The 15,501-nt window shown below is 38.8% G+C and overlaps 1 protein-coding gene across 3 annotated transcripts in view; it reads right to left on the reverse strand.

Moving 5' to 3' along the window:
- The window catches only part of EPRS1 (glutamyl-prolyl-tRNA synthetase 1), a 72,659-nt gene that overhangs the window by 26,358 nt on the left and 30,800 nt on the right, over positions 1–15,501 (reverse strand). For all 3 annotated transcript variants that reach the window (XM_058701758.1, XM_058701757.1, XM_058701759.1), the window contains 5 exons: positions 14,581–14,717; positions 13,628–13,835; positions 12,937–13,049; positions 9,037–9,154; positions 3,459–3,815 (listed from right to left, as the gene is read on the reverse strand). In XM_058701758.1, the coding sequence (XP_058557741.1) occupies positions 3,459–3,815; positions 9,037–9,154; positions 12,937–13,049; positions 13,628–13,835; positions 14,581–14,717 (933 nt within the window). The remainder of the gene's footprint in view (positions 1–3,458; positions 3,816–9,036; positions 9,155–12,936; positions 13,050–13,627; positions 13,836–14,580; positions 14,718–15,501) is intronic.

The raw sequence follows: 15,501 nt of genomic DNA on the forward strand, positions 1-15,501 counted from the left end.
AGTCAGACATTTAACCAACTGAGTCACCCAGGTCCCCCTAAATTGTTTTTATTTAACATAATCATTTGATTTTGCTGCCATTTATTATTTCAATTAAAAAAGTCATTACCATAAAGCTTCTCAAAACTCTGTCCTCTAAAGAGATGGGTCAGCTGACTTTCCAGTAAAGGGCCAGGTCAATAAAAAATACTATAGGTTTTTGAGAGTCTGTTATAACCACTCAACTCTGCAATTATAGCCCATAAACAGCCTTAGACAATATGTAAACTAAAACGCATGGTTGTGTCCCAGTAAAATTTCACTTACAAAACACAGGTGCAGACTACAGTTTGCCAAACCCGGTCCCAGAGTTTAAAGTGTTGTTAAGTATTCCATAAAGCCCTTAATTTTCTGACTCTCATTTCAAGCAACACTGTAATTTCATGTTCAAACTGCATTCATTTAGATTTCAAATTAGAGAAATGTGTTTTATTATTTATCAAAGTTTTATTTTTTGAAGCTATAACTTTAGAGCTTTAAAAGTTAGTATTTCAAATCTGAAGAGTGACTTCCATTTTTAAATAACTCAGCATGCAGAATTATTTTATCTTTGGTGTATTCTCAGACATGCAACTCACACTGTATCTGCCTGATCCACTGTTTTGTAACAACCTACTGAGCACGAGAAAAAGGAAAAGAGGAGCAGAAGGTGGACTTGAAGGAGAAACTGAAGGTAGGTTCTTCCAGGTTTTCATTCCTTGCCTACCCGTTGCTTATACTCTGCCTTTATGCTTACAAGTTCCTACACAGAATCCCGTATCTGATCCTCAAGTGGGGGGAGGGAGGCGGGGGAGGAGAACAGATGGATGGACAAACAGAAAAAGAAAAGTCTAATTGAAGCTTGTAACTATCGCTTACTTAGCCACTGAACGTGACTTAACAGAAGCTACTTTTGTAGGAAATGGAATTAAGAGGCTTAGACAAGTTATTAATGCAAAATGTGTACGGACTTGCTTAAGAAATTAATAGACTGGTAAAACCAGAACTCTCTAGTGTTCCTAATGCAATACACCACTCCCATCACCTCTGAAGGGAAGTAACGTGGAATTTGACTGCAAAATTAGAATCCAGGCTTTGTAAACTTCAGGAAGTTACTTTCAGATCCAGTTTCTTCCTGGTTACTAAAACGAGCCAATAAAAAGGGGAGCATTATCTGGACACTCTTGAACAAAGCTGTGGGGAGGAGTCAATGCAAGAACAGCGCCGGTGTGTAGTCCACAGTGCCAGATGTGGTCTAAATAACACTGTCCGTTCCTAGCAATTGGGCTGCTTCTCTGGAACAGGAAAGAGCACTATGTGCCACCGTTAGCATTTAGAGAAGAAAAAATACAAGCAGTATTTTAAAACACTGCTATGGTGCATTTTAAGCATTCAATTAAAACAAGGTTAAACTAAAGTCAGCTTAATTTCAGTATCACATTCACCATGATCAAAAAGCACCTAGTAAAAGTATCTGACTAATTACCAAAGATACAGATTTTTTTACCCATAGGCGGACTTTTCATAAGCTTGACAATGCTGTGTCAGGAAAGTATGCCATAATCCATTACTCAACGAGATGGGAGGTGTAGCTGGCTGTTGCCCTACATGTAACGGTTACTGCTGTTACTACCCCACACATAATTAGCTGTCCAATAGTCAGCACAGAATCTCAATATACTCTACTCAGAATGAAGGAATTTAATTTTTTTTTAACCTTTATTTATTATTGAGAGACACAGCATGAGCAGGGGAGGGGCAAAGAGGGGGGAGACACAGAATCGGAAGCGGGCTCCAGGCTCTGAGCTGTCAGCACAGAGCCCGATGCGGGCCTTGAACTCACAAACCGCGAGATCATGACCTGAGCCGAAGTCGGACACTTAACCGACCGAGCCGCCCAGGAGCCCCTCAGAATGAAGGAATTTAAAGACCAACGCTCTTCCCCTCAAATGACATCTAGAGAGGGGTCCATAGCTTGTGTCTGACCTATAGAGTGGATCATGTACAGAGTGGAAATACTCCTAACCTTGCCAGAGGGTGGGAGATATCAAGGATTTATGTCCTAAGCTCCAGGATATATTCCTAGGAGCAGAGCTATTTTAAGATCGTCATGGCTCTGCAGGACTTCCAACAGGCTCACTAAAGAGAAAAAAGAGATTTATCACACTTCACAATAGAGAGAAAAACATTAACTTCTGGACCAAAACCTTAAGACTTCCCTAAAGCATTTTCTCTCTTCAGCAGAGCTCAAATGTCCATGAAAGAAAGAATCTTAGGGGGACAGTTTCCAGTCAGAGGCCTAGCAACTGTTAATGAGGTGAGGAACCTCCTATTCCATTCTTCTCCAACCAAAGCCCAGGACACTGATGGGACAACAAATCCCCTCCAGTACCAGAAGTCAAGTCCAAGAGTTCCCCATACCTCTGTGTTCTTGTCACAGCCCAGAGTCTATAATTTTGGAAGTTTACGAGGGACTGAATTATAATATCCAGTTACAGCACTACTCGTTGGGTCATGTTTTAGAACTACACTACTGTTTGAACAGAACTGTACATCTTGATTATTAAATATGGCCCTTTTCTACCACAGATGCCATTCCTTTCATCTCTCACAGCAAACAATCCTGTTCCATACTCAGTGCTACCATCCATTTGGCTAAATGTTTTGCCTAAAGATATCATTAAAACAAGAATAATATGTATACTTTAGTCAAAACTTAGTATCACTTTAGGGTTCCCCTGAGAAGAATGAGAAATAGTCACTGGTCCAAAACCTCTTGACAACCCATTACTCCCTGAATACACCTTGAACCTTCATACCTCTCTGCCTCGCCAGTGTGTGTCTTCCACACCCGGCCCCAGGCCAGCAGCACAAGCATCCCCTGGACAACTGTTTACAAGTGCACACTCTCTGCATACTGTGAACTTACTGAGGCAGAAGTTCAAGAGGTGGGACCCTGCAATCGGTGTTTTAGCAAGCTCTCTAGTAATTCTGATGTACAATGAAGCTTGAGAAGCACGGATCTACACTTAAAGAGTACCTTCCCTGAACTTTGTTCATCCATAAAGGGCTTCCTCTACCTCAGGACTATTTTAAATATCCTTTATGAACTGCTTCCTCCTTCCCTGCCACTTAACAACCACAAACACTTGGGAGAACAGTTTACACGTCATACAGGACTACAGTCGCGTCACATGGGATACGGCGTGTATGTTTCTTCCCTGACACCTCTCCCAACTAGATGGTGAGCTGCTGCTTGCTAGTTATCTCGAGCTTGGCACACAGCAGGCATCAGTAGGTGTTAACTGTTCCGCCAAAATATTCAAGCAGACAGTCTATACACAGTATGTCTTCACAGAAGATGAGACGCGACCATCCTAGACCATCTGAATTCATGAGCTTCCTCACAATGCTGTCTCGACTCATTCCAGCATACTGACCTTGGGGGCTTTTTCAGCTTTCAGTTTACGAACCACCTCTCCTTGGGCAGCAACTTCATCATACAGAGATTTACTCTCCAGAGGACGTGCTACTGATACAGAAGAAACATTCTGTACCAGTGCGGCAGGATTTCCAGGCTTGTAGTCCTGGCCAGTTTTCTCCTTATATTCAGCTTTCAAAGCCAAAAGTTGTTTTACAGCCGCATCTATATCTTCCTTGGCTGCTTTCTTGGCTTTTAATTCACGAACCACATCCCCTTGAGCAGCCACTCTGTTGTAAAGGACCAAGGAATCCTCAGATGTAGCACAAGTATTATCCAAAGAAGGACCTGGTCTTTCCTTAAAAGGAATAGTTGGCTACAGAGACAGAAAACCAAAAGTGAATGAAATAGTTAATTCATGTTAAATGTCTTCCCACAAAATTATACACATTGTCTTATAACATTCCATGCTAAAAAAATTTTAAGTTTTAATCCCTTAAAAAGTTTAAGTAAATAACCTCACTCCTAACAATTTATCTTAATGAAAAATGACAGAAATAAAAACAGACGTAGGTAGATATTTCACTGGAGCATTTTTATCACAGTAAAAAACTGAAAATGATCTAAATCTTAACCATTAGAGGATTAAAGAAATTATGACACATCCAATATATCTGAGAATAAATCATTGTTCCACCACATACTGCGACCCTGAATTACTTACAAAAGCTGTTTCTGGTTTTAACTAAAAGACAGGAATAACTGTATTGAACCCAACAGTGTGATGAGAAAATAAAGGTAATAAATATGTGTAAAGCTTTTAGTTACAAAGCCTGAGAAAAAGTATCACGGAGTTTTAGGTATTATTAATTTTGTAAAAGAGGAGACAATATCTCGATTACTGACAAGGAAGACTTCCACGAAACACTGATACAAATTTAACTCAGTACTGTGGAACAACTCCATTTGTATAAAATTACATACTTATGGGCAAATGGTTATATAAAGGTGTATGCAATAAACCTAGAGATATGTTCTGGATAGTGAATAACTGTGCTATTTTTATTCTCAATGTCATACTTTCCTTCTGCCTAGGATGCTTTCTACCCTACTGAAACCCTTCCAAATTTAAAACCCAGCTCACATCATACCTTCCCCATGACTTTTTTCTTCAATGGTCTTCCACTTAACTTTTCAAAATCTCATCCATATTCATGAGTCACATGCATTACCTCTAAAATGTTTCATCTCTAGGCCAGGACTCTGTCCTGACCCCAGACCCAGCATTCTGAATGGTCTTTAAGACATCTTTACCTGGATAGCTAAGAAGCACCTTAAGCTACATCAGAGTTGCATTTTACATGGGGGCTAAGTTCTGAAGTTAGCATGTAAGTCAAAAACCACATACACGTGGAGCACCTGGCTGGCTCAATGGGTACAGCATGTGACTCTTAATCTCGGGGTCACACACTGGGTGCAGAGGTTACTTAAAAAAATAATAAAATCTTAAAGAAAAACCCTACATACACTCAAAACTACTCCTTCAAAATACACAACCACGAATGTTAATATACACATATAAATGCCTATTATACAGTAAAGGAAAATACACAAAGGGAGCCACTCTGTGCCAAAAATGCATACATTCTGTTCTGTTATACTTATTTTTGATAACATGAACTGACTCAATCATGCCTGGTAAAGAACGAAATAATATTAGGGTAACACTGAAAAATCACACCACCTGGTGGTGATTTCTCCCAGTGTGTTCGTTCATGTACATGAGACAAAGAAGCATTCAGGGAAAAGCTTTCTCACTATTAAAAGAGAAAGCTTTAGAAGTGGCTTGAGTGCAGGTGGTACTTTAAAAACACTGTTTACCATAACATTAAGCCATCAAATGAAGGTGCAAGTGTAAATGAAGAAATTTCAAAACTATCCTCCGGGGCTTTTAAAAAAAAAAAAAAAGAAAAGAACAGAAAAGATGAAGCAGGGTCCATGATGAGTCAGACTTTATTTTTGATGACACTGATCTCTACTAGAGGCAAATACCCTCAAACCTACATATCAAAGGACCGGGCATTAGCCTTAAGATTTAAGGCTGCAAACAATGGCTGACTGCAGTGTTGGACACCAATGCCAGTCAACTGTTCTCGAGTTTCTAGGAGGGTCTGTGCAGGTTCCAAAGCATATCCACAAACGTTCTGACACTCCTTCCATCAAGAGGTGGAGTCTATGTCCCCTCCCCTCAAAATGTGGGCAAGCTTATGAGTGCTCGGTACGACAGACAACAGCAGAAATGACACTGTGTGAGATTTTCAAAGTTAAATCATAAAAGGCAATGGTGTTCCCACCGTGTCTACTGGACATTCACTTCTGAAGCCTCAAGCTGTCATATACAAAGTCTCACTACCCGGACACTACCAGACTAAAGAGGTTTCTTGCAGCTGTTCCATTCGATACTTTCTGAGTGAGCCACTGTGATATCCAGCCTAGCTGAGCCTTCCATGACTGCTAACCAGCCACCACTTGACTGAAACTACATGAGATGTACAGGTTCTTATTCTTAGTGTTTTGCCCCAACTCTATTTTCCCTAATAAAGCAGCCCTGTTATTTTTAGTATGCCATTTTGCAAAACATAAAGTTTTTCAGGAATACACAAATTTCTGAAACCAATATTACACTATATGCTAGTTAACTAAAATGTATATAAAATTTTGAAAATAAAAAAGGAATACATAAACTTATAGCATAACACTAGCATCGTTATAGGATACGTAAAAGGTGAGAGGTACAGGTGGAAACTGGGACCAATGAGGGAATGGGTAGCCACATTTCCCAGTTCATGTTTATTTCATTACAAATACTAGTGGTTCTCAAAGTGTGGTCTACAGAACCCAGAGGATTTCTTCCTTTCTTTCTTTTTTTTTTTTTTTAATTTTTTTTTTTTCAACATTTTTTATTTATTTTTGGGACAGAGAGAGACAGAGCATGAACGGGGGAGGGGCAGAGAGAGAGGGAGACACAGAATCGGAAACAGGCTCCAGGCTCCGAGCCATCAGCCCAGAGCCCGACGCGGGGCTCGAACTCACGGACCGCGAGATCGTGACCTGGCTGAAGTCGGACGCTTAACCGACTGCGCCACCCAGGCGCCCCTCTTTTTTTTTTTTTTTAATGTTTACTTTTGAGAGATTGAGCACGAGCTGGGAAGGAGCAGAGAGAGAGGGAGAGATAGAATCCCAAACAGGCTCCACACTGTCAGTGTGGAGCATCGCGGGGCTTGAACCCACAAACCATGAGATCATGGCCTGAGCCAAAGTTGAAGACTTAATTGACTGAGCCACCCAGGCACCCTGAACCCAGAAGAGTTCTGAGATCCTTTTGAAGGAGGGCTGCGAACCCACAGTTATTTAATAATAATACTAACACGTAGTCTGTCGTTTTGAGTCAGTCCTTCATGAGGGTACAATGCAATGTCTTGGAGGCTGTTAAGTCAGACACTAAAGAGAGATTTAAAAGTGCTGGAGCGCCTGGGTGGTTCAGTGGGTTAAGCACCTGACACTTGACTTTTAGCTCAGGTCATGATCTCACGGTCATGGGATTGAGCCCTGCATCAGGCTCTGTGCTGACAGCGCGGAGCCTGCTTAAGATTCTCCCTCTCCCTCTATCTCTGCCCCTCCCCCGCATGTGCGCACTCTCTCTCAAAAATAAACAAACATTTAAAAACAAGTAAGTAAAATAAAAGTGCAAAAACCACACCATTCTAATTCACAAATCTGTTTTGGAAAACATATTTTTCATAAAAAGTGTTATTTATATAAACATATAATTGAGTTTATAATTGTCATTTTACAATGAATATGTTCTTTAAAAACTTGTCAATTTTATTTTTAGTGTAGCCAATACTAATAAACATAACTCACACAAAACAAAAGGGGTCCAGTTTTAAGAACTCTGTAAGGGTCTTGAGACTAAATAGTTTGAGAGCTGCTGGTATATACTTATAAAAAACAGAACGTAGATACTGCCCCATTAAAATTCTTATTTTTCGGGGTGCCTGGGTGGCTCAGTCCATTAAGTGCCTGACTTTGGCTCAGGTCATGATCTCACGTTCCTGAGTTCGGGCCCCGCGTCGGGCTCTGTGCTGACAGCTCACAGTCTGGAGCCTGCTTTGGATTCTCTGTCTCCCTCTCTCTGCCCCTCCCCCGCTTGCACTCTGTCTCTCTTTCTCAAAAATAAATAAACGTTAAAAAAATTTTTTTAAAAACCTCTTGTTTTTCTTCCTTTAATTTTCTTTTGGCTGAGATCCCACAATATTTGTGTAAATTAAAAGCTCAAGCCACGACATCATCACTGTAAACAGTTCCAAACTCACATCTAATAAACTTACGTGTTTCTGTCTTCCCTAGCTCAGGTTATTTATCTTTATTTACCTAGTCAACCCAACAGAATTAGAAATTACTGTCTCAACAATTCTACTTCCCAAATTCATGTCTTCCTTTACATCCTCCATGCTCTCACGCTCTGGCTTCCTTACCACTCATAACATCTTCTAATCCTACTTCCAGTCCACCCTCCAAAGTATCTTCTACTCTGATACCAAATCATCAGTGTTTACCCAATTGCCAACATCTATGGATCCCAAACCAGGTATCAAGGTGCTCCAGGGTGCCACAACATATTTTATGTATTTGAGGTAAACAGAGCAATATACCCAACATCTCTCAAACATTACATGTTTGTAGTTTGCATGTACTACAAGCTCAAAGTGGTTCAGTCTTAACATTACAGTATGCTACATTTCTTTCAATGATGTCATATCTTTGCAAAACTAAATTTTCCACAACTGCTGTGTTAAAATCAAGTACTACAGGAAAATCATTGTGGAACAGTAAATTAGCATGGCAGTGTCCAATCTGAGCCCAAGATTCAAGAAAGAAACCTATCGCCCACAACATGGCAACTCCTATCCATGTTCTCTTTCCTGAACCTCGGTCTATCAGGAGCTCTTCTCTCAGAGGCACTGGAGTCTGACAGAAAAGTACAGATAGGGAACCATAAAACCGCTTCAATGTCCTAACTCTGTCAGTAACAACTTTTGTTTTCTTGGGCAAGGGATTTTTCCTTTTCTTTCCATGTGTAAATGAGTAGCTAAGAACAGGTGGTCCTCTAAGTACTCTTTACCTCTACACAACGATCCTAAAGTAGACAGGTTATTAAAAAAAAAAAACAAAGGGGGGCACCTGGGTGGCTCAGCTGGTTGAGTGTCCAACTCTTGATTTCAGCTCAGGTCGTGATCTCATGGTTATGAGATAGAGCCCCATGTCAGGCTCCAAGCTGGGGGTGGGCCCTACGCGATTCTCTTTCTGCCCCTTCCCAACTGGTATGTGAGCTCTCTCCAAAAAAAGAAAGAAGAAGAAAAGAAAAGGATTTGGGGCACCTGGCTGGCTCAATTGGTGGAGCATGTTCTGGATCCTGGGGTTGTGAGTTCGAGCCCCACATTGAATGCAGAGATTACTTAAGGTAAAGAAAGAGTGTAAACCCTGGGGCAAAAATATCATCGACTAGAGCCATATCCATAAAAGTCAATATTTACCTCATTTTTTGTTGTTTCTACCTTGGTCTTTTCCTTTGACCCAGATGTTGGCATTTCCTTAGTATGTCCATCTGGAATGTATATCAAAACACATGGGGCTTCTTTGCAGCTATAGGGGCTAAAGAGAAAATAGAGGGTCAAAAAAAGTTTATTTGAACAAAATTATCTGACATCAATTAAAACTGAATTCCTAGATTAATTCAATGGTACCGTCTACGTTAATGTTTTTCAAAGTATAAACAGTCCATTGTCTTATTATTCAAATCAGAAGCTCTTCAGAGTAGTTTAAAACCAATAAATACACAAATAAAAATTTGCAGTTCTAAGTGCATGCTTCCAATTTAAGAACTTTTTATAGATATAAACATGCTAACTCCTGGACAAAAGCTACTCTGTCACCAGAAATGGCACTAGTGGCTGCTAATGGTCTCATTCTTGATTTAGAGCAAGTGCATCTACATACCACACCTAATCTGCTTATAAACAGAAGAATTTCTGTAAAACATTTATAAGAATTTCTCAATTCTAAAAGTAATTAGCAAGATCCACTGTCCCGGAGACTATTCATAAGCAAATGATTTCTTCAAATTTTGTAGGAAAAACAAAAAGAATTCAGTAACAATAGGGTCCTGTATCTCTGCAATGTTTTTAAATAGTCTTATTGAGATATTATTATAAATCAGCCTTCGAAAGTACACAATTCAATTATTATATGAAACTGTGCAACATCACCACCCTCTAACTTTAAAACATCTACATCACCCCAAAAAGAAATTCTGTGCCCTTTATCTACCACTTCCTGGTCCCCCATGCCTCTAGCATCTGGCAGCGACTAATTTGTTTCTATGGATTTGTCTATTCTTGTATTTTGTTTAAATGGAGTCACACAATACGTGGTCGGCTGTGACCAGCTTCTTTCACTTAGCGTATGTTTAAAGGTTCGTGCACGCTACTGCATGAAGGGTACCTCATTATTGTTTAGGACTGAATGATGCTCCCTTGTATGAACATACCACATTTTGTTTATCCATTCATCAGCTGAGGAACATCTGGGTTATTTGTAACTTAGCTATTACAAATGAGGCTACTCAGCGTTCCTGTCAAAATTTCTTATGAACACGTTATTATTTTTCTGGAGTACACAGGTAGGAGGAAATTGCTGGCTCAAATGCTAACTCTATGTTTAACTTTTTGAGGAATTGCCACAGTTTCCAAAGTGACCAGATCATCTTAAAATTCATAATCCTATCAGCAGTGTATGAGGGTTCCAATTTTTCCACATCCTCCACCACTTGTTATTGTCGGTCTTTTTGACTATAGTCATCCCAGTGGGTGTGGAGTGACGCCTCATTATGGTATTGATTTGCATTTACCTAATGACTAATGATACTGAGCATCTTTTTGTATGCTGACTGATCATTTGAATATCCACTTTGGAGAAATATCTATTCAAATCCTTTGCCCATTTTTAATCTGTTTTTATGAGTTGTAAGAATTCTTCATTTATTCTGTACACAAGCCCCTTATCAGACACACGTGTAAACATTTTTCTCCCATTCTGTGGGTTTTTTCACTTCCTTGGTGGTATCCCTCGAAGCACAAAATTTTTTAATTTTGATGTAGTCCAATTTATGTGTATTTTCTTCGGTTGCTTGTGCTTTAAGAAAGCAATGCTAAGGTACAAAGACTTACACTTAATGTTTCTCCTAAGTGGTTTATAGTTTTAGCTCTGATATTTAGTTCTTCGATTCATACTTAATTTTTGTAGATGGAGTGAGGTCCAACTTCACTCTTTTGCATGTGACCATCCAACTGATCCGGCACATTTGTTTAAATTCGACAATTTTTTAGACTAAGTTAAGAACCTACTCTGTTCGGGGCATTACTCTAATTGTGGTACCGTCACCACCCACACCACTACCACCATCATCACTAAATGTGTGACAAGGGTTACTAGGTACCAGGCACTGTACCACACTGTTTACATGTATGATGTTATATGACTGAACGCAATGTGGCATTAAGGGAAAAAAAAAAAAAAGTATCTGTCCCTGACGAATGAATTCCAGTAGCGGAAACAAGACAGATTCAATAGCGTGTGATAAACACTCTAAAGAGGAAAAGTGCTAGATACTACGGACATACATAGGTTGGGTGCCTATCCAGACCAGAGCTCTGGGAGAAGTAACATCTGAAAGGTTACCCAGCTGAAGAAAAAGCAGGGCCATTCCAGCAAAAGGCAGGACAGGAGGTTCAAAAGCATTTGATGCCTTTGGAAAGCTCCAAGCTATCCAGTATCTTGAACAGGACGGATACGTGAGAGGGTAATTACAAAAGATATGGCTCAGGGGGGTGGAGAGGCCACAACATAAAAAAATCCTACAAGTCACACTAAGAAGTTTAGATTTTACCCTGAAATCAAGAAGAGTTTTTAAGCAGGGGGGAAATGTGGTAAAATTGTTATTTTGAAATTTTTAGAGTTGGTCCCGTGTGAAAAGTGGATTAGATATGGACAGAACTGGAGGCAGGGACGCTACTTTAGAAGCTGTTTTGGTAATCAAGAAGAAATGCCAGGGGAGGGGCGGGCAGGGGCGGAGGGGCTAACACAGCAGAGCAGGGGCCACACAGAGATAGCCTAGACTGGCAGTTAAAGCACTAGAGTTTACCAACTGGAACGAGGGGATGAAGGAGCAAAGCAGAGATGGTACTAAGGATCTCAGGATTTTGAAGATACTGGGTTTGACATATCTATTCAAGGATGTCTAAAAGGCATCAGATTCCCAAGTGTAGCGCTCAAGAGAAAGGTCTGATCACGCAAGAGATGACAATGAAAAAACAGCAGAGACAAAAAAGAAAACCAAAAGGAACACGGACAAAAATTTAGAAACTAAAAGTTTTCCTAATAATCCCATTAGCTCACAGTTTAAAAAGCAACAGAGGGAGGGGCACCTGGGTGGCTCAGTGGGTTGAGCATCATACTTCTGTGCTCACTGCTCAGAGCCTGGAGCCTGCTTCGGATTCTGTGTCTCTCTCTCTCTGCCCTTCCCCCACTTGCGCTCTGTGTCTCTCTCAAAAATAAATAAACATCAAAAAAAAATTTTTTTTTAATAAAAAAATAAAATAAAGAGAAACACAGGGGCGCCTGGGTGGCTCAGTCGGTTAAGCATCTGACTCTTGATTTCAGCTCAGGTCATGATCTCATGTTTTGTGAGTTCAAGCCTGGATGGGGCTTCACTGTAACAGCACAGAGCCTGCTTGGGCCTCTCTCTCTCTCTGCCCCTTCCTCAGTTCATGCTTTTTCTCTCAAAATAAATATTTTTTAAAAATTTAAAAAAAGAAAATACACTATGAAAAAAGAGGTAAGAGTGATAATTTTCACCCAAAGGTAAGATATGATGAAACTTTTTTGTTTATACTTGGACTCCATGAAGATGAATTATAAGATGGTTTAATTTTAGAAATGAATAATTTGTTATTAGTAATTACTGTTTCAAACTTACCCCTTATTACTACAAAGCCTGAAATACTAAATATAAAACAAACAAATCGGACCAAATAGAGAATTATCAGGGACGGTACTTAAGTAGAAACTTAATTTTTAAAATATTATTTACTGTAAGAACTTTAAGCATTTTCATTTAAACGCTCAAAGACAGGCGTGCCTAGGTAGCTCAGTCAGTTGAGCATCTGACTCTTGATTTTGGCTCAGGTCATGATCCCAGGGTTGTGGGATTGAGCCCACCATTGGGCTCCATGCTGAGCAGGTAGCCTGCTTAAGATTCTCTTTCTCTCTGCCTCTACCCCTTTTCCCTGCTCACATGCTCTAAAATAAAAAAATTTATAAAAAATTTTTTAATTAAAAACTTAAAAATAAATGAACGCTTAACTACATTTACTTACCTAACAGGTTCATATGGTTGATCACAAATAAAGAACCCTCTTCTTTGGAGTTGTATAATGTCTCCTTTTTTCAAATCCTTCAGGCAGGGATCCCCCAGCATTAGTTCCTCATGCTGTAAAGAGGACAGAAGATGAAAATACACCTTCTCAGAAATCAGAGCACTCAAGAGAACTCTACAGTACAAGCTGTTTTTCCAGAGGCTATTTTCAACAAATATGTTAAAAGCTTTACTACTTAAGCAGACACCGTGAAACAGTGAAGAATTAAACAATTACATTTATTGTATTTTCAAAAGTCAAAATCTATAAATTGACGAATTTCAGAAAACCTCTCAACTAACTTGATTGGTGTCCCTGAAGATATATAAATAAGTTTCCCACCACAGGTAGGAGCCACAGTGCAAAAAGCACACTCAGACCTGGCTGAAACTCACGGCAGCCCTCAGCACTTAGGCACAAGGGCTCTGCCTGTCCTCAGGCAACTTACTGACCTTCAGTGTGCTTCAGCTTCTATCTTCCGTAAAATGGAAACATCACCCTTTTACATCTTTTCATTTTAATAAAATTTTACAGATCTTTTCTCCATTTTGTTTGAAAACCAAGTACTTAAAAGTAATTTTTAAAAATTCTTAAAAAAAAAAAAGCTTATATGACAGGGAAAAAAGAAATACGATTTCTTTCAGGGGTCTACCTTACTGTTCTTGTTGACATACTGCTTAAAGTCTTCATCTTTTCCTAGCACGGGCTTTGTGATCAAGTGCTCATAAGTGACACAGACTGCCGGGATGGGAAGAGCTTGCGCGGTCTCTGCAAGCCAAGTGATCTTAGTGGTTTTCTTGTAGTCTTTGTTCTCCAAATTCAATTTTGCATCAAGAGACACAATTTTTCCATCTGCATTTCTAGATATAAGATTGAAAAGTGTTTAGAGAAAACAAACCATAATTACTATGAATGCATTATTTTGTTCTGTGATCTGTAATAAATGGCTAGAAATTTTCTTTGGAAGAGTGTCAAACATGTATTTGAATGTCTAATATTTGATGAAAAACAAGAATATATTTACAGATTTTAAAGTCACCAGCACGAAGTATTAAAAAATGTAAAGAATTTTAAAGCATGTAACAATTACCTGAAATCATATGCAATGACTGGACAATTAAGATTTCTGAGTTCACATAAACTAATTTTACTAGCATGCTATGTTCCATTTACATAACCTTAAGAACTGACAAGTGTAGCACACTGTAATAACTGGACAGTAGCATACTCATCACAAAATAATTTTAAAGCAGATTTTAGGATAAAGATTATGTTACATATACAAATTCTGTCCAAAGGGTCCCTCCCGCAAACTGTATAATGAGAATTAATGACAAAAAGGGATCCCATAAGCATTAGAACTTTTTTTATATTCAGATGTAGTAATTTTCAACATCACAAGCAAAACATATCCCAATATCCAATTAATAAATTGGAACACATATGGAAAAGAAATCTGTTATGTGTCCAGAATTGAGAGTTTCTACACCTGAGCAAGTTAACCAGTTGGGAAAATGAATGAGTCTAAATTAGGTAATTTTTAATAATGAATAAACTTAAGAATTTCCTTTCACACTTATTAGAAAATAGATGAAAAGTTCTTACTTGTTTATTTTAATAATGTTGATGTTGCCCCAATTTATGAAGGTAACCATCTCACCCTCTGATAATGTCTCTGCATCAGCACCTTCAATGAAAACTTTAGGACTATACCACACTGGCTTTAAGCCAACATCAGGATTCTGATTTAAAAAAAAAAAAAGAGTGTTGATTGAAACAACTTATTGAACCCAGCATGCAGATTTATATATTCATTCATTTTATTCTTTAACCAAATGTATTACCTGTGTTGGTCTGAATCCCAGCTCTATGACAATGAGTAAGCCATCTGACCAATAATGCTAACGGGAGTCAGAGGAAGTGACCTGTCCCTCTAAACTTACTTCCAGCCTAAAATTCTTTGTTTTTCAGAGCTAAGCCCATATTATTTGTCCTTGGTGTCCCTCCAAACAGAATCTGCTTTGCTATCCTCAGAATCTCACTAAAGGTTTTTCAGCAAAGGAGAAAATAAAGTCAGTCCTGATCAGTGACTACAGAATATTACAGGACAACAGATGTCCCCACAGCAGGAAATTGTGGACCTTTCATATTTTAAAATACAAATTTTAACAAGTATTATATTTGCATACAGATAAATTTTCTGCCTTGTCAGAAAATGTGTTATATAAAGAAGAAAAAAGACCTAAGGAATAAAAAGAATGCTGTGTTAACTTTCAGTTGTTTCACTTCAAGAGAAAAAAGTATAAGAAGATCCTTTGAAATAAATCTTACATACCATGTATTTAGTAACTGTTCAATGAAAGTACCAATACATCTGAGAAAAATTAGTATATTGTATCAAGCTATATTCTGCTGGGCTCAGAACAGAATGCTAACAGGCTAAATCTGTAACACATTGTGAGGGTAATAATAATGAAAATTCCACATATCAAATTGAGTAATCCAGTCATCATCTAAAGTGTATTT

Source organism: Neofelis nebulosa, chromosome 15 (genome assembly GCF_028018385.1).
Source record: "Neofelis nebulosa isolate mNeoNeb1 chromosome 15, mNeoNeb1.pri, whole genome shotgun sequence".
NCBI lineage: Eukaryota > Metazoa > Chordata > Mammalia > Carnivora > Felidae > Neofelis > Neofelis nebulosa.